This window comes from Asparagus officinalis, chromosome 1 (genome assembly GCF_001876935.1).
Source record: "Asparagus officinalis chromosome 1, Aspof.V1, whole genome shotgun sequence".
Classification (NCBI taxonomy): domain Eukaryota; kingdom Viridiplantae; phylum Streptophyta; class Magnoliopsida; order Asparagales; family Asparagaceae; genus Asparagus; species Asparagus officinalis.
In genome coordinates, this window is record NC_033794.1 from 117,846,621 (window position 1) to 117,872,065 (window position 25,445).

At 37.0% G+C, this 25,445-nt stretch overlaps 2 protein-coding genes across 2 annotated transcripts; both read right to left on the reverse strand.

The window, feature by feature from the left end:
- On the reverse strand, nucleotides 11,874-12,404 carry LOC109840210. Its single transcript, XM_020408771.1, has one exon. It carries the CDS (start codon nucleotides 12,402-12,404, stop codon nucleotides 11,874-11,876), a length of 531 nt encoding a protein of 176 aa, XP_020264360.1.
- LOC109840219 (protein FAR1-RELATED SEQUENCE 5-like) lies at nucleotides 12,638-15,425 on the reverse strand. Its single transcript, XM_020408782.1, has 4 exons — nucleotides 15,407-15,425; nucleotides 13,649-14,528; nucleotides 13,301-13,559; nucleotides 12,638-13,222 (listed from the first exon to the last, which is right to left on the reverse strand). Exons 1-4 carry the CDS (start codon nucleotides 15,423-15,425, stop codon nucleotides 12,638-12,640), a joined length of 1,743 nt encoding a protein of 580 aa, XP_020264371.1.

Sequence of the window (25,445 nt, forward strand, 5' to 3'; positions counted from 1 at the left end):
GAGACTTCCGTATCCTCTTCAAAGAATCTCGACAGGAAGAGTCTCTCTAGATCTGCCCACTTTTGGATACATTCGGCAGGTAATTTTCTGAACCATTCAAAGGCAACTCCCTTAAGGGTGCCAATGAACAATCGAGCCAGTATGGCATCGTTTGATATTATATTCCCAGTCTGTGACTTGAAATGATAAATATGTTGGTTCGGTGATCCCGTGCCGTCAAAAGTTTGTAGCGTCGGGACTTTAAATTTTGGAGGATAAGGGGCTGCATCCCATTCGGCAGGATAGGGTCTGACAACTCCCTCGTCTTGGAGCTCACTTCTGTTGGCCATGGCATTGAGGCGGGCTTCCAATTCTTCCATTTTGGCAGACTGAAGATTATACTCGTTCTTAGTCTTTCTTCCTTCATCAGAGGAAGATTCCAGGTTGTGGGCTTCTTGGTCAGAAGCCGTGTCATCAACCACATTTCCCTTCCCTTTGCTTGTGTGAGGTCGGGATGAAGACGCTTTTTCTCTCCTGAAAGATTATTGCCTAGGTGGCGAATCTATCTCCTGAGATTTGGCCTTGTCTGTGACGATTTGAGTCAACAGGGCCATGAGTTCATTGATGGCCTCCTGTTGAGATTTAAGCATGGCCTCCTGCTCATCAAGTCTCTTCGCGAGATCTTCATGGTTTCCCGTCATATAAGCGGAGCTCTCATGTTCAACAAAAGAACTTGATGATTGGGACTCTGCAATGGCTGAGTGTTCATCATCGGAATTGGGTTCTCTGGCTAACCTCCGATAATTGACAGGGGGAATAGCACATGTTCGCATCCGAGTGCGTTGGTAGATTCCTTCAAACTCGTTAGCGATTTCTCTGACGGTCGGCGAACGACTTGTCTCAGAGTCATCGGAACTAGGACTTGAGGCTTTCCCTCTGTCGATCACATTGATAGTGACCTCAGGATATTCGGTCTCTGGAGACTTCTTCCTGTGCGAACGTCGTCGTTGGTTAGACAAAGCAACGTTCGTAAATTGGTTGAACACCAACAGTTGGGCCGCATATGAGCAGCATTGACATCCCAAGAGGACCGTAGAAATCAGTCGTTCATATTGGAACGAACGAATGACTTGTTGCATCGGTCTTGCTCTCGATACGAACTCTCTCAAATCTGTTGTAAAGATTCGAGGAGAATTACTCACTGATTGTGAGGTTTAAATTGGAACCCCCAGTCCATGATTAGACAGGACTGGCTCTTGGTAAACATGGATCTGGCTGAGATGACTTGAATCCATGAACTTCTTATATCCGCCCCTCAATCTAGTCGCGCTACGCAGAGTATTCGGGGTTCGGGGTAGCGCCCCGAAGCTCCACGGTATACACCAACTTCTGTATTGGATTTGGAACTTGGGACGCGAGGGTCGCGTTTGGCACTTGAGACGCGAGGGTCGTGTTTGGCACCTGAGACGCGAGGGTCGTGTTTGGCACCTGAGACGTGAAGGTCGTGTTTGGCACTTGAAACGCGAGGGTCGCGTCTGGCACTTGAAACGCGAAGGTCGCATTTTGGTTTGGCGACATGAGGGTCGCGTTCTTCATTGGCGACGCGAGGGTCGTGTTTTAACTTGGAAACGCGAAGTTGAAGTTCGCGTTCAACGAAGGCTTGAAGTTCGCATTTTGGCTGTAAAATGCGCCATTGAGGGCCGCGTTCAGTCTGGTTCTCGCGAAGCTCATGTTTGGGCTCATAGACGCGGAGCTCAGGGTCGTGTTTAAGCTCATGAACATGAAGTTCGCGTTGGTTGAAGAATCGATTTACTCGAAGTTGTGCTCGTCACTGAGACCTTCTTCTTCGACAAGCAGCGTTCTTCTTGGCCTGTTTCAAGGCTTTTGCAGGGGCATCATCGGCGTTGATCGGATCTATCTCCGCCGTAGGCCTTTTACCTCCCATGACACGCCATGTTGACGCGGGTGTGGAGTTTTCAACTCGTTGAATGAGTTCGGCTGAGGCTAAGCTTGCTCCTGAAGCAGAGGGGCTGTTCGACAAATTGTGGCCAAAAGAGAGGACTTTCTTTGGCATTCCAGCAACAGTTGGAGATTTATTATCTTGGGAGACTTTGTGGATCTTGTGCATAGCCTTGGGGCTAAGGGATCCAAAAGAGAGGGCCTCCTCGAACTTGGCTTGATCAAACTCTACCACGAGAGTTTCGACGGTTGTTCCAGTGAGATGAACATCAGATTGCACCACCACTTCTTCGTCAGAGAAGCTAGTCCCCAACAGAGTCGCCATCTTTTGTAAGTAGGGAAAATTACAAAGAAAAGAACAAAGAAAATTGATTTGTATTCCTTTGATTCTGATTACAACTTGATTACAAAAGAGAAGAGAACGAATTTGATTCTCTCCTTTGTTTAAAACTGGGTTCTTCTCGGTAGCGATGGAGTGCCTCCCTCGAATGCTCGCGTCGAGTTTGCTCTCCGTTGACGATCCGCACGTCTTGATTCACTGGAACGATGTCTTCTCCTTACGATTTGACGTTGTGGAGAACTTGCATGGCAAGTTTTAGAACTCTGAACGAGTTGATAACTCTGAACGAGTTTTAACGCTTGAAAAAGAGTTGATTTAAACCGAAAATCGGTTAATATCCAAGGATGAGGAAGCTCCTGTTGCCGAACGTTGAAGATGATCTTCCTTGAAGGATGATGTCGATCTCTTCTGAAGTTCGCCCAATGATCTCCCCTGTTGCTGCCAATTCTCAGCTCCAAAAAGCCAGCCTTCAATGGTCGATTCCAGCCAAGAAAAATCGAACCTTTAACTCAGTTGAGTTTGTTGATTTTTTATAGGGGGATAAGAGGTTGTAACTGCCCTCTAAATCCGCTCCTAAGTGGGCGAAAATCCCTCAGAACGTGGGGAAAAATGGTTCTGAAACCGTTCGACTCATATTTGAATGAGTCAAACGCCCACGTTGGCGTTCAGGATCCTAACCTCGCGTCTTAGGATTGAGACGCGAGGTTGGGTGTTGACTGAATATCCAGAACGCGAGGGTCGTTCACGTTTCGCTTGTTGTAACGCGGGTCCGACTCTAGCGTTTTGATGTTGTAACGCGGGTTTGACCCTGGCGTTTTGATGTTGTAACGTGGGTTCGACCCTCGCGTTTTGATGTTGTAACACGGGTTCGACCCTGGCGTTTTGATGTTGTAACATGGGCTCGACCCTCTTGTTTTGATGTTGTAACGCGGGTTCGACCCTGGCGTTTTGATGTTGTAACGTGGGTTCGACCCTCGCGTTTTGATGTTGTAACGCGGGTTCGACCCTGGCGTTTTGATGTTGTAACATGGGCTCGACCCTCTTGTTTTGATGTTGTAACGCGGGTTCGACCCTGGCGTTTTGATGTTGTAACGCGGGTTTCGACCCTGGCGTTTTGATGTTGAAACGCGGGTTTCGACTCTGGCGTTTTTTGATGTTGAAACGTGGGTTTCGACCCTGGCGTTTTTTTATGTTGAAACGCGGGTTTCGACCCTGGCGTTTTTTGATGTTGAAATACGGGGAGGACCTCCGCGTCTTGCCTTGCAGAGATTATCACCAAGTAATCTCTTTTTGTCATAGCGTTGCAAAGATCATTGTCTTGTAATCTTCGTCTTGGCTCCTTGAGAATATGAGAGTCGTCAGATTGTAACTCCCGATGTTGATTGTGAATGCTGTTAAACTAGAGCTCTCATATGTTGTCGTGAAGGTCGTCAGATTGTAACCTTCAGCGATCTACGTGAAAGTCTTCAAATTGTAGCCTTCTGGAAGTCGTCAGATTGTAACTTCCATCATCGGTGTTTGATGGAGGATAAGCTATCTATTGTGATTTTTAGACAGCCTACAAGGGGAATGGTTTTAAACAAAAAGTTAAAAAAACCGGTCTCACTGCAACAGTCTATAGCATCTGGTGTGAAAGGAACACTAGAATCTTCAAGCAAGAAGTGAAGTCTGCTGACAAATTGTTCAAGGAGATCAAGCTCATCATTCTAACTCTCAATGGATCTTTCTCGACAGATGGTAAGGAATGGATCTGTACTTTGTAACTACTTGAGGTTGTAAGCTATTATCTATTAGTGTATTCTTAGTTTTCTAACTGAGCAGTGATGTACTAAAATTTTCATATTTGGAAGATGAATGAAATTTTCATTGACCAAAAAAACAAGAGGTTGTTTATAGCCAATTAGAGGCTACTACTCAATTCTTATTAGAAGCATATCTCTTTTAACTCTGTATAAAACAAAAAATGGGTTACTAGCTAGAGTATTGTTCATAAGAATTCTAGTACTCGGTCCATGTAGCTGCAGAGATTTAACGACTAAACTAAGTGAGCATGGAATTAACCTTGTAAGAAAAGTAATTGGGTAAGAGTGTATATTTTCCAATCACTCTCATGGCGAAAAAGAAACGCTCCCAAATGTTAATTGTCATTATCCAATTTCCCGCCTTTAAGATAAAGCACTTGCTCAAGAATGAAACTTTTGAAAATTTTTGTTGTCTCAATTTAGTTCACAAGTGGACATTCTTTTTATCATGTTCTCTGGAGATAAAGAAATTACTACTGATGCAAAATGTAAAACGATAAATAAAGTTTGATACAACTCTTATGGTATTAATCGATTGGCTGGAAGATGGCAAATTAAACTAAATAGTTGTCTTTTATATGAGGAGTAAATAAAGGTTTTAAAAATCTAAAAATATGTTTATACTCAGGTAAATAGTTTAAAACTTTTCCTCCTGTTCAAAATTCTAACACTGCTCTATTTGATAAATTATAAGAAATGTTAACAAAAAATATATACCAAACTCTATGTTTTCAAGAAAATATGTGAATTATATATTTAGGAAAGAGTCATTAATGAAACACGCTGTAATTAATTACCAAAAGCTGTCAAAGACCGTCTTTCATGAAAAAGACGGTTCAATTTCACTCTATCGTGAACCCAGTTTCATCTTCTCTCTACCCGAACAACTAAACTCTTCACATTCCGACGATTTCTCAACACTTAGGGTTTCTTTCAACAGCTCATTACAACTCGAACGAAGACGAACAGCAAGCCTTCGACGATCGAGATGAAGAAAAACAACTCAGAGACTCCAAAACCCTCGTCTTCAAGAAGGGGTAAAACGATTCCAACCCTCGTATTAAAAATGTATATTTTTTTTATCAAAGTTTGAACATTTTTCATAGATTAAGTGAGGAAAAGTTCGAAATTTAGACATGAATCACTTGCATGTTGTTGAATACTTTTTTATTTTATTTTTTAACTTTATAAAATGTTATCGATGCATGTTCTAGTTTAGGGTTTTTATTTTTTACATTTTCCTTGATCTTGTTTGAATAAGTTAATTTTTTTTTTAATATTTTAAGATGTTTTCATTTGTTCTAAATGGGTAGCGATTAATTTTGGTTGTCTGGATTCTGCAATATGCACTCTAGTTGAATCTCCTCGATTCAGTTGAGTGAATCGAGATTCACTGTGGTGAATCGAGATTCACTAGAGTGAATCGCGATTCATTGGATGAATCTCTATTCACTCAAGTGAATCGCTATTTAGTGGAGTCAATTTGTATTCACTCAACCATAGAGAATCTCGATTCACTAATGTGAATCCTTCGTAGAGAATTGAGATTCATATATTGGATGTTCTTACCAGTTACGGAAAAATGATTGCTCTTTAAACTTCAACTTTATCATAATTGTTTGTTTGTTTGTAAAAAATAACAAATGTGATCCGAGGCCGAGTATATAGGATGGAAACTTTCCCAAATATGATCCGGGGTCGAGTATATAGGATGGAAAAATTATATGCTTTATGTATACTATCAGTGAAATTAAACTGTAACGATAATCAGTTTTTCCTTGTTGTGTTGAGGGACGATACACTGAAACAATGTATGGTATGTCATAGATTTGGTTTCATATCATTGAATCTGGATTCAATTTGCTGAAGCTCGATACATTTTGTTGAATCTGGATTCAATTTGCTGAATCTCAATACATTTGGTTGAATCCACTATAGTGAATCGAGATTCACTCAAGTGAATCTCGATTCACTACAGTGAATCTCAATTCACTACATCGATTCAATGGAGTGAATTGAGATTCACTCAAGTGAATCGCGATTTAGTGGAGTGAAACGAGATTCATTTCAGCGAATCGCTATTCACTGGAGTGAATTGCGGTTCAGATTATAATATCTTGATTCAATAATGTGATTCAACCTTCATGCTTGCCATGCATTATTCAAAGTCTGGTCTCATTAAAAAATGAATTGTCATCGGTTTAACAGGTCTACGATCTAGCTCAAGGAACAAGCAAACAGCATGTGTTGGGATTGTTGAGGTATTTACACCTATACCTCAACAGAGGAAAACACACACTGTGAACATGCCCAGCAGTGACGATGACTTCATCAACCCACCAAATAATCCTACCGGTGAGGAAACATCAAAGCGTACAAGGGATGAAGATAATGAACAGACCCCAAAAAGGATGAAGACGAAAAGGGTTGGTGTACTAAACATCTCTTTTCACTTGAGCGAATCTCGATTCACTGCATTGAATCAAGATTCACTACAGTAAACATCTTGGTGTACTAAACATCTTTAATTTTTTTTGTGTATTCAATGATGGATAATTTGATCTAATTATATTATTTTTCTCACTGGAGAAGGTTGTGAAAAAAAATATGTGAGGTCCAACAGTGACGATGACCTCGTCAACTCCCCAAATAATCCTGTCGGTGATGAAACATCAAAGCGTAGGAGGGATGAAGACAATGAACAGATCACAAAAGAAAGGAAGAAGATGAAAAAGGTTGGTGTACTAAACATCTTCATTTTTTTTGTATTAACTGATGGATAATTTGATCTAATTATTTTTTTTTCACTGGAGAAGTTTTTGAAAAAAAAAATGTTATGTTTGAACCTAAGGAGTTGACTAGGATACGAGTCTCTCCAAAGATATTCTCTGATATGGTTTTGTCACTCTCTGACTCTCAAAAAGAATGGGTGAGACTAGCTGGACTTGGAGGTCTTTTACAATTTGGATTAAAGGAACTGCCACATATGTTGGGGTACCAGATTCTGCAGTCCTTTGATAGTGAATCCGTTGCGCTTAATCTTCCCAGAGGATCAATAAGTATCACAGAGGAAGATGTACATCAAGTGATGGGATTACCTCTGGGCAGGAAGCGTATACCAGCCTCCAGTATTGGGAAGTCAGCAATGGTGGATGAATGGAGGGCTTAATTCACAGACATATTTGGTTGGAAAATTACTCCAGGGGCTGTGTCTGAGAAACTGAAGCAGAGTTCTGATGTTAACCTGTTTTTTAAACTCAATTTCTTGGTTCTCTTTCACAACAGCATGATCCAGTCGCTTAGCAATCCGTATGTCAACCAACGGATTCTAGTTCTTGGTGACAATGTTGATCAGTGCTCTAAATACAATTGGTGTTCTTTCTTGCTTGACTCAATGATAGAAAGCCAACACAAGTAGAAGGTTGACCCGATAAAACAATTCTACACGGGTCCTCTTGCATTGTTGATTGCAAGTCACTTGTATAATATTGATTTATTTTTACATTACTGTAGTTAAAGTAGTTTTACTTGATGATTACTAATTGTTGTGCTTCATTTCTTATCTCCGTCTTTGTAGCTGTTCTATGCCGATCAGGTTCTGTTCAAAGGGAGGAGGTTGGTTGAGAGAACAACACCTACATTTTTAGGCTGGACTGACTTGGCCTTGAAGGAAAGACAGTCAGAGGAAATAAGTACAAATTCATTTGGCAAAGGTGCATTTACAGAGAGGGTTGAACTTCCAGATTCATCTCGAATGCAGAGTGCTACTGGAAACTCTCCTAAAAGTGTTGATACAATTAGAAAGGTTAGCAAATCAAGTTGCAAGTCTTTGTTTATTCAATTTAATCTCAATTCAGTAGGAGTGAATCTCGATTCACTTAAAATGAATGTCGATTCAGTACAATGAATCGTTTTACTAGTAATGAATCTCGTTTCAGATCAGTGATTATCGATTAAGTTAAACTGAATTCTGATTCACTTAAGTGAATCTGGATTCAATGATACTTAATATTAATCTACTGAAGTGAATCTCGATTCACTAAAGTGAAACTGGAATTATTTTAGTCGACTCTGGATTCAGTCATTTGAATCTTGATACAAATACATTGAATGTAATCTCAATCTATCGAATTTTGTCTCTCGCCATGTTAATAATTTATGGTGACCAATGTCTGTGATATTCAAACTACAGGATTGTATTGAGAGGGTTCAAGGGAGAGCTGCAGAGTTGGAATCTGCAAAAGATAGATATGATGCTGAGTGTGAGACAATGAGAAAGCTGTTCCCCAATGACAATGAGCTCTTTCAACTTCAACAGAGAGTTTCAAATGTTCTTGTGCAGGGGTGTGGACATCGTGTAAGTACCTGTGATGATGAAACAGCTGTGGGAAACATTGTTGATGATACCCCTAATGTGAACACCAAGGTGAGTAGAGATATGCATGGTTTCCCTGCTGTTGATCCAATATCAGCTGAGATACCACAAACACAAATCTCCCTAAAGTTTATTCAAGAAGTTGATAAGATTATAGAGTCTGTTAGCATGAAAAAGGTAGACAGACCAGTGAGGCGGAAGCTCAGCGAATGTGGTACCCCACAGACTGAAGAACCTAGTTTTTCTCTTGGGCTGACACAGGATACTCAGAGTGAGACAATGGAAATGGTTGATGTTGTTCACATTGCTAAAGCTTGTGAATCTGAAATCATTGATGACTCTGTACGAAGAACTGATAAACAAGCTGAAGATGCTGCTGCAATAGATGAATGTAAAGGTAAGAAAGTTCAGGTGACCGAAAATAAGGGACATGCGGGAAGGGGGAAAGAAAAAAGGATGGTGAAGCCTGCAACGTCTCTTCGGTCACCATGGGTGCAGAGGGTATCCCAAATTACTGCTAGGCAAAGTCAGCTGGAAAGCATCATATGGAATTGGGTACATAGAGAAGAAGCAAGGCATTCAGGAGATGATTCTGCTGAAGAAGAGAATTTGTGAGTTCTTAAATCTTATTTGATATTTTATTTTTAGGTGTGAGACTCAATGTTTTTAGTATTTTGTCACTTTATTAAATTGAATATTGTTACTATTTTTTTAGTGAAATGGTTTTTAAGTGGAGACAAATTGAATGTTTCTTACCTGCTTTCAAGACTTTCCTTCCTTCTGAGGACATTGAGGCAAATTTAATCAGCATTTGGTCCTATATTTTGAACAGCAGAGAAAAAATGAAGTCTGAAAATTCTCCACTTAGATTCTTCTGCAATGTTGAGACAACCGTACGTATCTTCCTTTATTTTATTTAAAATAACACTTGAGTTACATCTTATTTAACCAGTTTTATATTGTACAATTTTGCAACATTCATCACACAGATGAGGCCAATGATGAATTGAGATACAGTTGGTTTGCTTCCCGTATGGATGAGCAACTTGCTCTGTATCCACATATGAAGTTTAATGAGATTGATATGGTAAAGATTCGAAGACCATGTTTTTGTTCTTTAACCCAATTTTAACTATATCTGTAAAATCTCTGATTAAATTTCACAACCATTAGGTCTTCTTCCCCATAAATGCGTTTGAGCATTTCTACATTGTGTGTAATGGGCTAAAGAATCCAAGTATGGAGCTGATTGACAATAGCAAAAACTGCCCAGACTACAAGGAAAAATACCAAGGCCGTCCTGAGGGTTTGGTATGTTTTTCCACCTTACGTATGTTCTTTAAACATTTACTGGCAGAATACAGTAATAAGTGGATCTGGATTCACTAGAGTCAGAGAATTCTAGATTTGCTAACTCTAGTGAATCTCGATCACTAGAGTTAGTGAATCTGGATTCACATCTTACTATGAATCTCGATTCACTAGAGCTAGTGAATCTGTGTTCACATCACGTAATCACGATCCACTAGCTATAACTAGTGATCTAAAATCTCGATCAATAGAGTTAGTGAACCTGGATTCACATCTTACTATGAATCTCGATTCAATAGAGCTAGTGAATCTGTGTTAACATCACGTAATCACGATCCACTAGCTATAGCTAATTCCAGTGAATCCAGATTCACTAGTATGAATCCAGATTCACTAGTGTGAATCCAGATTCATTAGAGTGAGTCCAAGTGAACTAACTCTATTAAATCCTAGCGAGCTAGATGCAATGAATCGTGATTCGCTGTCATTAATACTGTTTCCATATAAACAACCAAAACAATTTGTATATTACATTAAACATTACTGTATAATAATTTGGATTTGTTATGTGACACTGATTACTTTTGATTAAACAGCACCAGAATTTTGTGAGATATTTGGCACACAAAAAACATCACAAGGCGAGTGAAATAAATACATTAACGCCTGACAGACTTGAGATGGAGTGGAGAACAACCAAAAACAAATTTGATTGTGGTATTTTTGTCATGAGACATATGGAGACCTACATGGGCGGTGGTACAGCAAATTAGAACTCTGGTTTTCATAAAGAGGGTGAAAGTGTTTAGAATATAACTACTGAATCTAATAAGATTTACAGTTAGTCTTTTTGAATTAATAAAATTTAGAATATAGCTACTGAATCATGAACTGAACTTTTGTACATATCGACAGGAGTAATTAAAAAATCAGCTACATAGGCTGAGGTCTATATACTGTTACTAAATTCTTACTGAACCAACAAATGAATTGGTCAAAGAAGTCATCAGCAAAGCCCAACAGCACCATGCTGAAACTGCCAATATCAAAAAAGAGACGAGGAAGACCACAAGATCTCAAAGAAAATGATATTCTGTAATCACCATAATTTTCAATGTTGAAGTTTACAGTTATTAAGTACATTTTCACTTAATGTTATAGAATACTCCAGTCTGTGTTGAACTGCTTTTCTATGTAAATATACTTTATAAGAATAGCTTTGTCATAATTTTATTTCTAGATTTGTGAATAGTTTGGATATATGAAAATACTGTGAAGGTATTCAATGCAATTGGAAGAATTTCGATTTAAGCAGAGAATGTGATTTATAATTTAACGTTTTATGTAACATAAAATAAATTAATCATATTTATTGTGGATTGTATGTATTTAATCTGGAATCACTGTTTCAATATTATCTTAAGTTATTACTAATTTATTTGATTGAAACTAGATTCACTATAGTGAATCTAGATTCAATGCAGTGAATCTCGATTCACTACACTGAAAAATTTAGTAAGTCAATATTATCTTAAGTTTTTAGTAATTTATTTGATTGAAAATAGATTCACTATAGTGAATCCATATTCAATTCAGTGAATCCAGATTCACTACAGTGAATCTATATTCATTATAGTTAATCCAGAATCACTTAAACCGAAACAATCAAATAATTTGATTGTTTGATTGATTATAATGAATCCCCATAGAGATATGGAGATTCAATATCAGTGAATCTAGATTCACTACAATGAATCTAGATTCAATATAGTTAGTCCAGAATCACTTAAAGCGAATCAAATTTAAACTGATGACTGCATACAACTACTTTATCATTCCTTTTGAAATAATACAACTAATAATAATGGAATTCACATGCTATATGAGTAGATCTCAATTCAATATACTAACATGACACAACGTAACCATGTAATTAATAATCTAGTAAATATATGTAGTTAAGAATTACACAATTCAGCAATTTTAATAAGAAATATATTTCTAAACATGATTAGTAAATATATGTAGTTAAGAATTACACAATTCAGCAATTTTAATAAGAAATATATTTCTAAACATGATCTTGAAACGAAATATGACAACTAAATTAAACATCACTTTGATGTATTGTTTTCTTTAATGGGTATGTCCGTGCGTCATGGAAATCGATTTTTTTGCACATATTACACAGCCTTGGCACCTTCTTCTTTCGTTGACTAATTGATTTTTCATAATCACCAACAATTCTCCGTCCACACCCCTTGTTTCTACCTTTAATGGGAGGTTTAACGATCACTTCCGGTGGTATTTTTGAGCCAACAAAAAACTCCATTACATCATTTTTGTTCTGTGTGTCAGATTTCCAACTAGATTCACGCAAACTGTGCTTCAACTCCTTCAACTTCCCTTCCAGGTAGTCAAGTCTCTCACCATCTAAACCTGCCAAACTCACACAGGATTGGAAATCATACCATATGTCATTCAACTTGCAATTTGTAACTTCAATTGCATTGCACTGTTCTGATATTTCCTTGAACTGTAATGAATGCCTCATCTCAGCACCTTTTGTCCATCGGTTCACAACAAGATGTCTTGGTATTTTTGTTACATCAGCTTGGTTCAATGCAAAAAAAACCATGTCTACATACTATACATATTTTCTCAAACAGCCTACACGTACATTGCAGGTCATTGTTCAAATAAGCGTGTTTCACCTAAAATTCAAAAAACAATGTATATTAGCACCGAATAAAAAAAGAAAATGACAAGCGAATGAAAGGGTCACTGAATCTCGATTCAGTGGTGTGAATCGAGATTCACTTCGTTGAATCGCGATTCACTGCATTGAATCTGGATTCAATTTTTATTGTTTCAATCTCCATTATTAAGTTTTACCTCAAATATTTTTCCATGTCTCTTTTTATCCTTTATGGAATAAATCTTCACGCCCTCTTCTTCAGATATACTGTTGATACTCATATCATAACAGGATGACATTATCTCTTTCTGTACCTCATAAAACATTGTTCGAGTGTACAACTCTGATGCATCCCTCTCCAATAACAATGGCGTGTCCATTCTTGGCATCGACTTTGTTCCTTCATAGTTTAATCTTGCATTTGTATGCCTTTGCTTCTCCATAGCACTCTCATATCGAAGATAAAATTCTGTCAATGTGTCAGATCTACGGTTGAATTTGTCAAAGAAACTGTTCTCACTCTCTGATATTGATGTAGTACGCAATAAACCAGCCATTGGATCATCAGCATAATAGGCTGGAATCCATGACTCCCGAATGTTATACAGTTCACACAACCATTCATTACTTTCAAGCTTAAATTCTTTCATAACATCTTTCCAACCTACTTCAAATGTTGCTGGATCTATATCTATACTCCAAATCAGTGCATTGATCTTCCTCTTGAAATCATCCATCTTCGAAATGCATTTTGCCAACTACAATATAAATATATAACGAAAGATTCAGTATTTATCTAATGAGGATTCATGATATTTATATGTGGGATTCATTACCTTTTGGTTAAATTTCTTCATGATGTGCCACATGCACAAACGGTGACGTGCTTCTGTAAAGACGGTTGGTATAGCTTGCTTCATGGCAGGGCACTGATCTGTAACAATACACTTTGGCTCGCGAATCATGCATTTCATGAATACCTCAAAAATCCAGACATAGTTATCAATGTCCTCTTTAGCTATCAATCCTGCTGCAAATACAACACACTTCTTATAATTGTCGAGACCAGTAAATGGAACAAACTTCATGTTGTACCTATTGTATCACATACAAAAAATATAAGATTCACTATGACATATAATTACAATATTGAAAATCGTAAGAGATTAGCTATAAAATCTTACTTGTTTGTGGAATATGTAGAGTCAAATGATATCACATCTCCAAATACATCGTAATTTCTTCGCCCAATAACATCTGCCCAAAAGATGCGAGTTAATCGACCCCCTTCATCGACTGCATAATCATAGAAAAATCCATCACTCATCTCCTTCTTATCCGTGAACTTCTCGATGATCATTTGAGCATCTCGATCACCAATATAAAGCTTCACATCCCTACTCCAATTTTTAAACTCGGTACAGGTAGCACCAACATTAGAATAACTTCCACACAACTCCTTAGCAAAGTTATATGTTTTGTTAGGCCCCATGTTGGCTTTTGCTCCATCAAATACAAGTTTCTTATGTGCGAGACCGAGAACTCTATTTGACTTCAAAAATTGTTTCCCACTACCGGAGACCAAAAAATGAGAATGCTCTTCAACGAAGGAGAGAACATTATATCCTTTCAAACCATCAAACTTAAACACGACTTTAGCTTTGCAACCACATCTACTAGATACAGTTCTCCTTCTCTTTTTCGAACAGCTACTAAAATCCTCATAATCAACATCCATCTTTGATTCATTGCTGCCAGCTCTACTGCAAACAATGTGTTTAAGAAGAACTGTATCGTCCTTATGTTTCTTCTCTGTATGCCGTCTGATCTCAAACCCACTTTTACGTTCATATTCTCGGTAAAACTCTATACCATCCTCTAGTGATCGGAAGCTTTGGTTTATATAAGATTTAAATTCAGCTTCAACCCGAGGTTTCCAATACATACCACCACCTGGTGATTGAAAAGGAATCGAGCTAACTTCGTCCATTCCATCTTCCCCAAAATCACTGTCCGATACATTTATAACATGTGGTTCCTTTATTTGTTCATTGATGCCTACAACTGAAAATAAAACATAAATCATATGGCTATGTTTTGATATACTGAATCTGGATTCATTACAATTGATCTGGTTTCACTTGAGTGAATCTCAATTCACTGCATTGAATCCAGATTTACTACAGTAAACATGTGAATTCAGTTGAACACGTTCTAGTTGTTAGAGTATTCAGTGATTTTCATAATGTATTCACATGTTTACTGTAGTGAAACTGGATTCAATGCATTGAATCCAGATTCACTACATTAAACATGTGAATACATTATGAAAATCACTGCATACTCTAACAACTAGAACGTGTTCAACTGAATTCAAGCTCTCCAACTAAATTTACATAAAATGTTTACGAATGTAAACTCCTAGATAATAAGTCATATGACTAAGTTTTGATATACTGAATCTAGATCCATTACAATGAATCTAGATTCACTGGAGTGAATCTAGATTCACTGGAGTGAATCTTGATTCATTGCATTGAATTCATGTTATTGCTAATTAATCTGGAGTAAATCTCGATTCACTGCATTGAATCCAAATTCACTACAGTAAACAAGTGAATAAATTATGAAAATCACTGCAGTCTCTAACAATGAATCTCGATTCAAGAATAAATTATGAAAATCACTGCAGTCTCTAACAATGAATCTCGATTCAATGCAGTGAATCTAGATTAACAACTAGAACGTGTTCAATGAATCTCGATTCAATGCAGTGAATCTAGATTAACAACTAGAACGTGTTCAATTGAATTCAAGCTCTCTATTTAAATCTCCAAAAAAATATATAAGAATGTAAGCTCCTATATAATAAGTCATATGACTAAGTATTGAAATACTAAATCTGGATCGATTACAATGAAAACATGCATGAACCTGCTCACCTGAATTCAAGCTCTCCATTTAAATCTCCATAAAATGTTTAAGAATGGCCAGGTAATGGACGATGAACGAGAGAGCTCAAATACGATGAAGGACAGATGAACGAGAGAGCTGAAGGACAGATGAACGAGAAAGCTGAAGGACGATGAAGCTGGTTGTGGGGAAAGAGCTGAAGGACGATGAACGAGAGATGGTGGTTATGGAGTGAGAGGACTGCTGTTCGTGACTGTTGGGTTGCCTGAGCCGTGAGATTGCATGGGGAAATGGAGAACTCAATAGACAAGCATTAATTTCCTCTCTTTAGGGGCTGTTTATTTTACCTGATTACCCTTATGCAGATTTAATCTCAGCCATTGGATGAATCTAGATCCAATGGAGAGGATTAGTTTTTAGTTTTTAGGATAGTAAAGTTTTTATTTGAACCTCTCCATATATATATATATATATATATATAATATAGATTAATGGGTATCAATATGCCATACTGAGAGGATTCTCTTCAATATAGCAAATGATAGTGGCATAATCATCCACCGAAGTATAATTATATGAGGCATTCTCTCATCCTAGCTTTATCACGTGTGGAGATTGGCACACACATCATTGTATAATGAGGGATCCTCTGCAATGACATATGATACCGCTTAATACTCATAATAAATATATTATATAATATACGTATATATATATATATATTATATATATAATATATATATATATAATATAATATAATATATAAATATTATATATATATATAATATAATATAATATATATATATATATATATATATATATATATATATATATATATATATATTATATATAATATATATAATATAATATATATATATATACACACACAACACACACATACGTGTAACATTACTTTTTGCCTTTCCTGGAGTTCAACAACATCCTCATGCACCCCTGTTTTAGGAACTGGCTAGTTGTTTGACAATTAATTAATGAAAATCACAATGGCAGTCTTGAGAAGATAACTGCCTACCAAAGCATACATAAGCAAGCTTATGGGTAATTAGTACATAAAGTTTGACTAAGCATTTGAAATGAAAAGCTGCATAAAAGAAAAAAAAAAGAAAAAAAAAGAAAATGTGAGCAACCATATTTTGCAATCCTTCTACTGGAACTTTTCAGAAACCATAGAACAATCTTTATTTCACAATCTAAGTTAGTAACGCAGCAGGGAAGTGATAAACCTTAAAATCTACCAAGGGGTGTTCTCTGAATCTACAAAGAACAATCTTAATTAATCCACGAAGAAGAGACAACCTCGAATCCATGAAGTAATATAAAAGAGAATTTTATAGATAACAGTGATCTGCTTCTTTGGGGTTACATGACTCTTCTTAAATAGAAAAAATAAAACAGGTTCTTAATAAGACTAGAATTACAAAAAATATAAAAAGTATTAAATCCTACTTTAAAAAGACTCCATATAATAGAGGAAACAAATCATGAATCAAAATTTAATTTATTTCAATCTAATTTGACTCCAATATTGAATTTATTTCCTAATCTAAATTAACTCTAAATTTATTACTAAATATAAACTAAAGGTTAATTATTTCTAAAATCTTATAAAAACGGTTGTTACTGATAAGATAGTGAGATTCTGTAAAGCTGATTGACTCCCTCTTGTCGAGATAGATGGTTTTTATATATAATATGTTAGAATTCATCTTCCGAATTGGGGGATAGGTTTTTTTACTGTCAATTAATAATTCATCTATGTCCGCATTTGACTCATGAAGGTCTTACTTCACTATGACTTTGATCGTTACATGTCCTACATCAGTCTCTTCTTGTTGAAAGAAGTTCGACCCTGAGCTTATTTTTGTTTAAATAGCAGCTTCCTTGATAAACATGTTTCTTCTCTTGCGCCGGTTAGCGTCCGCCTTAAACTTAGCATTGATCTTCGCCACCTGATCTTTTACCTTCTCAGCTAGGGCTTCTTCTGAATCAAACTTTTAAATAAATCTTTTTCACATTATTTTAATGTGTCTGATGGCATGTGGATCTACAGATGACTTGAAAAACTCATTCAAATATTTTCCTTGTTACTTTTCATGATCTTGTGCCTAAAGTTTCATCTCAATCTTGTCGAAATAATTGACACTCTTTATTTTAAAAGAAGAATTTCTCTCACACTCCATCTCCTTTATTTTGAGCCCTTCACTAAGTAATTCACACATATCATCAATTGACTCACTCTTTATTTTATCTTTTTCCTCCATCGAGACAATATCAATATGTGCAATATCGCTCACAACCTATTTGTGAATATCATGCATAATATCTGTCTTCCCTATCATATCACCATCAGCATCATGAATCTTATGCATAACGAGTGTTTGCACCTTAGGAGGAATTTTAGTAAGGACATGTTCTTCTTTCCCAGTTACAACCAAGGTATATACCTCTTTATATTACCTTAAGTATTCGGCTAAAGTATTGTTGTCTACCACTAAAAATTTCTTCTTCTCAGTAGTCTCCATCATGGATGACTCCTTTTATGGAAGAGGCATGAGGGCAATTCGACGTCTATCCTTATTGAAGATACACGCATTGTCTCTTCTCCTGTGAGTGTCATCAACATCTAACTGTCATGGCCTACCTAAAAGCATATGACAAGTATCCATCTTGACCACATCACACAACACCTCATCGACATAGCTGCGGTCGGTAGAAAAATGTACCTGACACATCTCATCATTCTACACATCATTACCCTTGTAAATCCATGCCCAGTCAATCTTGTAGAGAGATATGTGTTTCTCTATCTTCAGACCTAACTTATTCATCATATGTCGAGAGATAAGATTCTTATTATTACGACTATCAATGATAACATCACAAATCTTCTGCATTACAATGCATCTCGTGTGGAAGATTTTATGCTCAGAAGGTGGTTCTTCTTTCTTTGTTGTTACTTTAATGCTCTTCCTAACTCCAGGGTCTTGTCCAAGATCAAATTGGGGTTGCTCAATCCTTCCATGGCTATAGTTAGAGTGTGAACTATGATGTTGATTGAATACATAATAATATATAAGAAGAAAAAAAATCTTTCAACAATTCTTTTATCTTTATCCACTACCAAATAATGGGTCTATGGAGATGGTTTAAAACCGTCCAGCTAGATAATAAAATCGTCCCCATAGGCCTAAGGGAACGGTTACTTATCCGATACCTTTGTTGCCGTAGTCTTTGGTCTAAGGGGACGGTTCATAATCCAAGTGGCGTGGTTCTTGAATTGTTTCCGTAGATAATATTTGGGGACGGTTTAACTATGGGGATGATTCATATTTTTGTAGATGGTGACAGTTATTTGGTAACAGGAAGAGTTATATTTTTAAGCTACAGTGACGCTTACATACCAAGGGGGGCGATTTCGAGTTTGATCTAAGAAGACGGTTTTATTGTCAATGGGAACAGTGTTGTTTGTGATCTATGAGGATGGTTTTTATACCAAAGGAGACGGTTGTATTTTTCAAATAGCAATGGGGATGGTTTTCAGCTATCAAGATAAGGGAACAGTTATATATAGCAAAGGGGACGATTTTTAATTTTGACCGATCAAAGTAAATCATCCAAATATCACACATTTTATAGACGGTTTCAAAATAAAAAAGAACAAAACAAAACAAAAACTCCTAAGATTTATATTTGCTCGTGTCACAAATAAAGAAATGAAACTCTAAATTTTACAAGCGAACAACTAAACATAAGGAACAATTCATTAGTTCATTACAATGGCTTTAGTACAAGTTCTTTCTTTTATCCAAAGTACATGACTAAAATTCCTCTTTCATTAAAATAAAAAGTGACATCTGTTTAACTAAAATATCTCTATTGGTATACATAATTTGTAAATTGTCAGATAGAGCTAATCTCATAATAAGTGAAAAGCACGTACGTACAGATTAACCTGTTTTAGCCACCATCAATTTTCCTACGTAAATTTAAATAAAAAGATAAAATTGAGATTATATTCATTGCAAGATTCATAAGATGCTGCAAAGACCAACAGATCCAACTGTAGGTTAATCACTTCAACAGATCAACAAAGAAGAATGAAGTGCTGAATGCAGACTAAAACATTATGAACATCAAAATTAAAGGTGAAAGAAAAAATTTAGAAGCAATGGGAAAGAGGAGGGAAGACATGAAGATAAAATAGCTTGACATCTATTTCTCCTCCCTACTTGAATCTCTCTTTTCTTTTCTCTTCCTCTTCAAAAATCATATAAGCATTGTTTTCTCCTCCCTTTTTTCTCCCTTCATCTTTTCCTTATTTTTTATCAGCAGACTTTTGCATATCCTCCTTTCTAAACCTCACTCTCCCCATGATTAAGATGAGTCAGCTTTGATCAATGAAACCAAAGAAGCAATCAGTCCAAATCAAGTTGTTATACACACAAAAAAGAAAAAGAAAGATATAACAATAGAAAAACTACCTCATTGCATGGATGATGACTGCTTCTAGATGAGCGAGGACGATCAGTATTTTGATCACTATTACCTTCCTCAGGTGATCTTGTGCGTACAACAAGTCTTGCAATAGCCGCATGATCAATTGTTTGCCCAAGTGTTTCCGTCAAGAGGTCGGCGAAACCATGAACCAAGTCTGCCTTCTGTACTTCAAACTTTTTTGACAACTCTTGCTCAACTTTTTTATGATATAGTTTGAACAACAGATTCTAGAACTTGCTCAAAAAGAAAGGATGCGGTTAAAAAATAATATTAAACAAAACCAATTGAAATACCATTTTTTTGCAAATCCTCGCAAAACTTATTGACTCCGTAGTGTGTATATAATCTTGACCTTCACGATTTGCTTTGTTGATCTCACTTGTTGTCTAAACAATCAGAAGGAACATGGAATGAAAATTAACCTGACCATTAGAAACTTGCATGCAAATAATTATACAACTAAGAACCAGACAATATAGAACAAAGTTTCAAGTATTGGCCGATACTTTTATAGTAAACATACGTGTAATTTTATTTTAGGTGTGCTAATTCAAACTAGCCAGAACCGGTCTCCCTTTTGAATATAAAACACCTAATTTGAAAGTCTAATCTTATCTTATTTACCTTTGAGCAAAGCTTTGAATTCTATTTCAGGTATAGTATCTGGTTGTGTCTTCATTCTTTGTTTGTCATTTTTAAACTTGTCAAAGCACTTCTTCTTCAATAAGGATTTCCAGCGCCTCCATGCACAGTTGATAGTTTCTAGGGTCCATTTTTTTCCTTCCTCCGGAATCTCATATTTTTCCTACATTGACATAATTTGACAATAAAATATTTTGATCATAAATACTTGTTATAAATAAGAGGGAAAAGAAATAAAAAAATAAATTAGTGATTAAAAATAAAAATCGTACCTTAACATAATCCCATATTTTTTCTTTATCTTTTTCTTCAACTTTGTGCTAATTTTCCTTATCCAGAGGTGCAAAACTTAAGTTTCTTCCAAGTGTGCCTAAGAAACTGCTAACTTCACTGCATACCTTATTTGACGGTCTGATAGGTTGTCCACATTCATTTAAAAAAATAACTTGTCGATCATGTACACTTCGTGCATGAACTTTTTGACATTTAGTTTACCCTCAATATCACTCCTAGATAAATATTATAACAGGAGACTCGTCTCTTATTCATTTCTTTGACATTTTCCATCTGACTAATAAGTGATTTGTCATCATCTATGCAAACCTGAAGCTTTAGACAACCCCATTTTCGTGCATAATATCATGATTTCAAAATTGTATGAAAGCTAAATTTTAATGATGTCTACTGTATATGCTAATGATTGGGCTTACAAAACCAACTTCACTCAATGCTTATATTTCGGGAGTGGATATCAAGTTCAATATGGACAAAGAACAACCAAGAAAAAAATAGCATATAGTATGGTGCACAGATAAAATAGCATATAGATATAATCCAGGACTTATGCATCTTGTTAAATTAATCTAATCATAATCCTATCTTCTTTTGTATGTAATAATTAAGAAATGCATGTAATAATATCAACCACTTTCAAAGATCAACCAAGACAACATTGGTTACCGGTATTACTTGGCAACATTGGTTCACAGATTTGTCCCTATAGCTGTATGATTCTGGTTGCATTATGCATTGAATTATGTCGGGCACAAAGTTGTGTATTACTAATTAAACCCTTGATGGCGTGTAGGCTGTCTAAAAATCACAACAGATAGTTGACCCCTATCAAACTTCAATCAACATCCCGACAATGAAAGTTATAATCAGATGACTTTTACGTCAACAAAACAAAAACTGCAATTGGAGGATTTTCATGTAGATCGAGAAATGTTACAATTCAATGACCTTTACGATAACTGATGAAAGCTCTGATTCAATAGTCTTCACAATCAACTGTGAGAGTTACAATCTGATAACTCTAACATCCTAAAGAGCTAAAGCGAACATTACAGAACAACGGTCTTTGCAAACGCTCCAATAGAGGAGGTTACAAGTCAACAACCACTTCTAAACGCAGAGTTCACCTCTACGTTCAATTTTCAAAACACAGGCGGCCCTTGCATTTTCAATCTTTAGCAGACGCCCAACTCTATGTCTCAAGCCTAAGACGTAGATTTAGGGCCCAGAACGCCGACCTTGATGTTTGACTCATTCAAACACGAGCTGAACGGTTTTAAAACCATTTCCCCCACGATTTGAGGGAATCTCACTCACTTAGGAGCGGATTAAGGGGTTAGTTACACCCTTGATCTTCATATAAATTTTAATAAACTCAACGGAGTTAGGGGCTGGCCTTTTAGATTAGATAAAATCACGAGGAGATCGACTAGAGAGAATTTCTTAGTAACAAAGAGATATGGAGACATCATTCAGCAACAGCAAATTTACTTGGTTATTAACCAAATTTTCGGTTCAAACAACTCTTTTCATAGAGTTTAAACTCGTTCTGAGTTCATAAACTCGTTAAGAGTTCTTTTTCATACTTGTCACGCAAGTTAATTGTTCTAGCGAAGTGAGACGTTCAGATCATCAACGGAGAGCAAACTCGACGCGAGCATTCGAGGGAGGCATTCCATCGTCACTATGAAGAACCCAAAATTAAACAAAGGAGAGGATTTATATTGGTTCTCTTCTCTTTTGTAATAAAAAATTTAAATTATAATCAGATAGAGATCGAGAGAGTTGTAAACATTCTTTTTCTAAGCAGTTAGAGGGAATAAATCAAGTTTAATTCTTTCAATTGTCTTCTTATAAATTTTCCACCAAACAAAAGACAGCGACTTCACTAGCGACTAGCTTCTCTGATGAAGAAGTGATGACGCAATATGACCTCAACCTCACTGGAACAACTGTCAAAACTCTCATCGTAGAGTTCGATCAAGCCAAGTACGAGAAAGTCCTCTCCTCTGGATCGCTTAGCCCCAAGGCTAGGCACAATATCCGTAAGATCTTCAAAGAGATAAAAACTCCAACTGTTGCTACAATACCGAAGAAAGTCCTCTCCTTTGGTCAAGATTACTTAAACAGACCCTCCTCTTATGGAATGGACTCCGACTCGGCCAAACTCGTTCAACGAGTAAAAAGCTCCACACCCGAGTCGACAAAGCATATAATGGGTCATAAAAAGTCCATGATGGAGGAAAGTCCAACCAACGCCTACGACATCGCTGCCAAGGTACATGACGGAGGAAAGTCCATGACGTGAGGGCGAGTGGTGCATTAATAAAAATTTTAATTTGGCGTACTTGTCTGATGTTGATGCTGATACAGGTACCGACCCTTGGCGCACATTGTATGCTGAAGCATCATTCACATTACTGTTTAAATCCTCCTTTGCCACATGTGAAGAGATGGAAGATGTACAGAAGGCTTTCTTTATGGTCCCGTCTAAAAGGAAAAGGAAAAACCCTATCTATTTTGGGAGAATCAAACCTGCACTACTCAAGCGAGGAAGTTCAGAAGAAGACAATGGGGTTCCTCAATTCCATTACCATGAACCTAATTTCATCCATTTGATGAAACGAATGGGCTATAATTTTGATGATAAGAAAGGGTTAAACTTTGGGAAAGGAAGGCGAACGCCAATTCGTATGTCTCTCACTCCTCAAGGAAAACCTCCTAATTATTATCAGAAAACTAGAAGAGGTGTGAGCTATGTCACAACCCCTCCCCTTTTAGAAAATGAAACCAATGACTATCTGTTTCAAGACCATTCATTCGGAACATCATCATGGGAATCCGATGTCAGCATTAGAACATTCTTTCAAAGCTTGACCATGAACATGGTTTTGACTAGTCACCCAGATAAAGATGCAGGGGGTGATGAAGAATTGATCAAATCGACCAACGACCCTTGGATTAAGCGCATTAACATCTTGTGGGATATGCGTTTTGAATAGCGTGAGGCTCCGACCGAAGATAAAGTGATCCAAGTAAACATGGGAGATGAATCTAATCCCAAACCTATCTTTATAAGCGAAAGCTTATCACCATCCAAGAAAGAAGATCTTATATCTCTTGTTCGAGAATATATAAACGTCTTCTCTTAGAACTATGAAGACATGCCTGGCCTTGACCCAAAAGTGGCTATGCACTGACTCAACATTGATCCAGATACAAAACCTGTCAAACAATAACAATATCGGTTTTGCCCAGAGATCATGGAAGCAATCGAGTCAGAAGACAAAAAGCTTATAGACTCAGACTTTGTTAGAGAGGAACAACACCCTGATTGGGTAGCCAACATTGTTTCAGTGCCCAAGAAAATTGGTAAGGTCCGGATATGTAGTGACTTTCGTCACCTCAACGCGGCATGCCCAAAAGATGAATTTCCACTTCCCATCACGGATGTCATGATCGACAACACCTGTGGGTATGAGAGGATGCCTTTTATAGACGAATTCTTAAGATATAATCAAATTAAGATGTACCCTGAAGATGAAAAGCATACTGCTTTTAGAACACCACTGGGGTGTATTGCTACACAGTGATGCCCTTCGGATTGAAAAACACAGGTGCAACCTACCAGCGTGCCATGAATACAATCTTCCACGAACATCTACGTAAGAACATTGAATGCTACATTGATGATATAGCAGTGAAAAGCCCACACAAAGGTGATCATCTTACAAATCTGAGGACTATGTTCGATATCATGCGAGCACATCAGCTGAAGATGAATCCGACAAAATATTTCCTTGGGGTATCGAGTGAAAAGTTTCTGGGATTTATACTTACATCCAAAGGAATTTTTCTTGACCTAGAAAAATTTCATGCCATCCAAGACATGCCGCCTCCGAAGAATCTTAAATAGCTCAGAGGTTTGCAAGGTAGATTAGCTTACATCGGGAGATTCATATCTAATCTCTCAGAACGTTGTCAGCCCTTCACCAAGTTGATGAAGAAAGGAGTTTCATTCATTTAGGATGAAGATTGACAAAAGGCATTTGAGGAGATCAAAAGATATCTCACTCAACCACGCGTTCTTGTGGCCCCGGTATCACTAAAACCTTTCCTGTTGTATGTGAGGGTCATGGCTCATTCCCTTGGAGCATTGTTAGCTCAAAACAACAACCAAGGATAAGAGCAAGCAATCTACTACCTAAGTAGGACCATGATGGCAGCCGAACACTGGTATAATCCGATAGAAAAAGAATATCTCGCCTTGGTATTCGCTATCCAAAAGATGCAATATTACCTGGTTGGACAAACTATTCATGTCATCTCTAATATAAATCCTTTAAGAGTCCTTATAATTAAACCATCCTCCCTGAATTGTCGACTAGCGAAGTGGGCAATCCTCCTATCACAATATGATATGCAATTTATGCCCCAGAAAGCTGTCAAAGGGTAAGCATTGCCGGATTTCCTAACCGATTATCCGGTACCAGGACTGCCTAAGTTGTATGAAGATTTGCCTGATGAAGTTGCTGAAGCTTGTGTTACCGAAGAGAGTATTCAAGTGTGAAAATTATTCTTTGACGGTGCATCCAGAGCAAAGCCCCATGGAGC

Excerpts from the sequence above, each read along its gene's own strand:
- LOC109840210 (XM_020408771.1), bottom strand. The coding sequence starts at position 12,404 with ATGGTTTTTTTTGCATTGAACCAAGCTGATGTAACAAAAATACCAAGA.
- LOC109840219 (XM_020408782.1), bottom strand. Across the intron at positions 13,560-13,648 it reads TCTACATATTCCACAAACAA|GTACAACATGAAGTTTGTTC; the intron begins GTAAGATTTTAT and ends GTGATACAATAG. Across the intron at positions 13,223-13,300 it reads TGAAGAAATTTAACCAAAAG|TTGGCAAAATGCATTTCGAA; the intron begins GTAATGAATCCC and ends TTTATATTGTAG.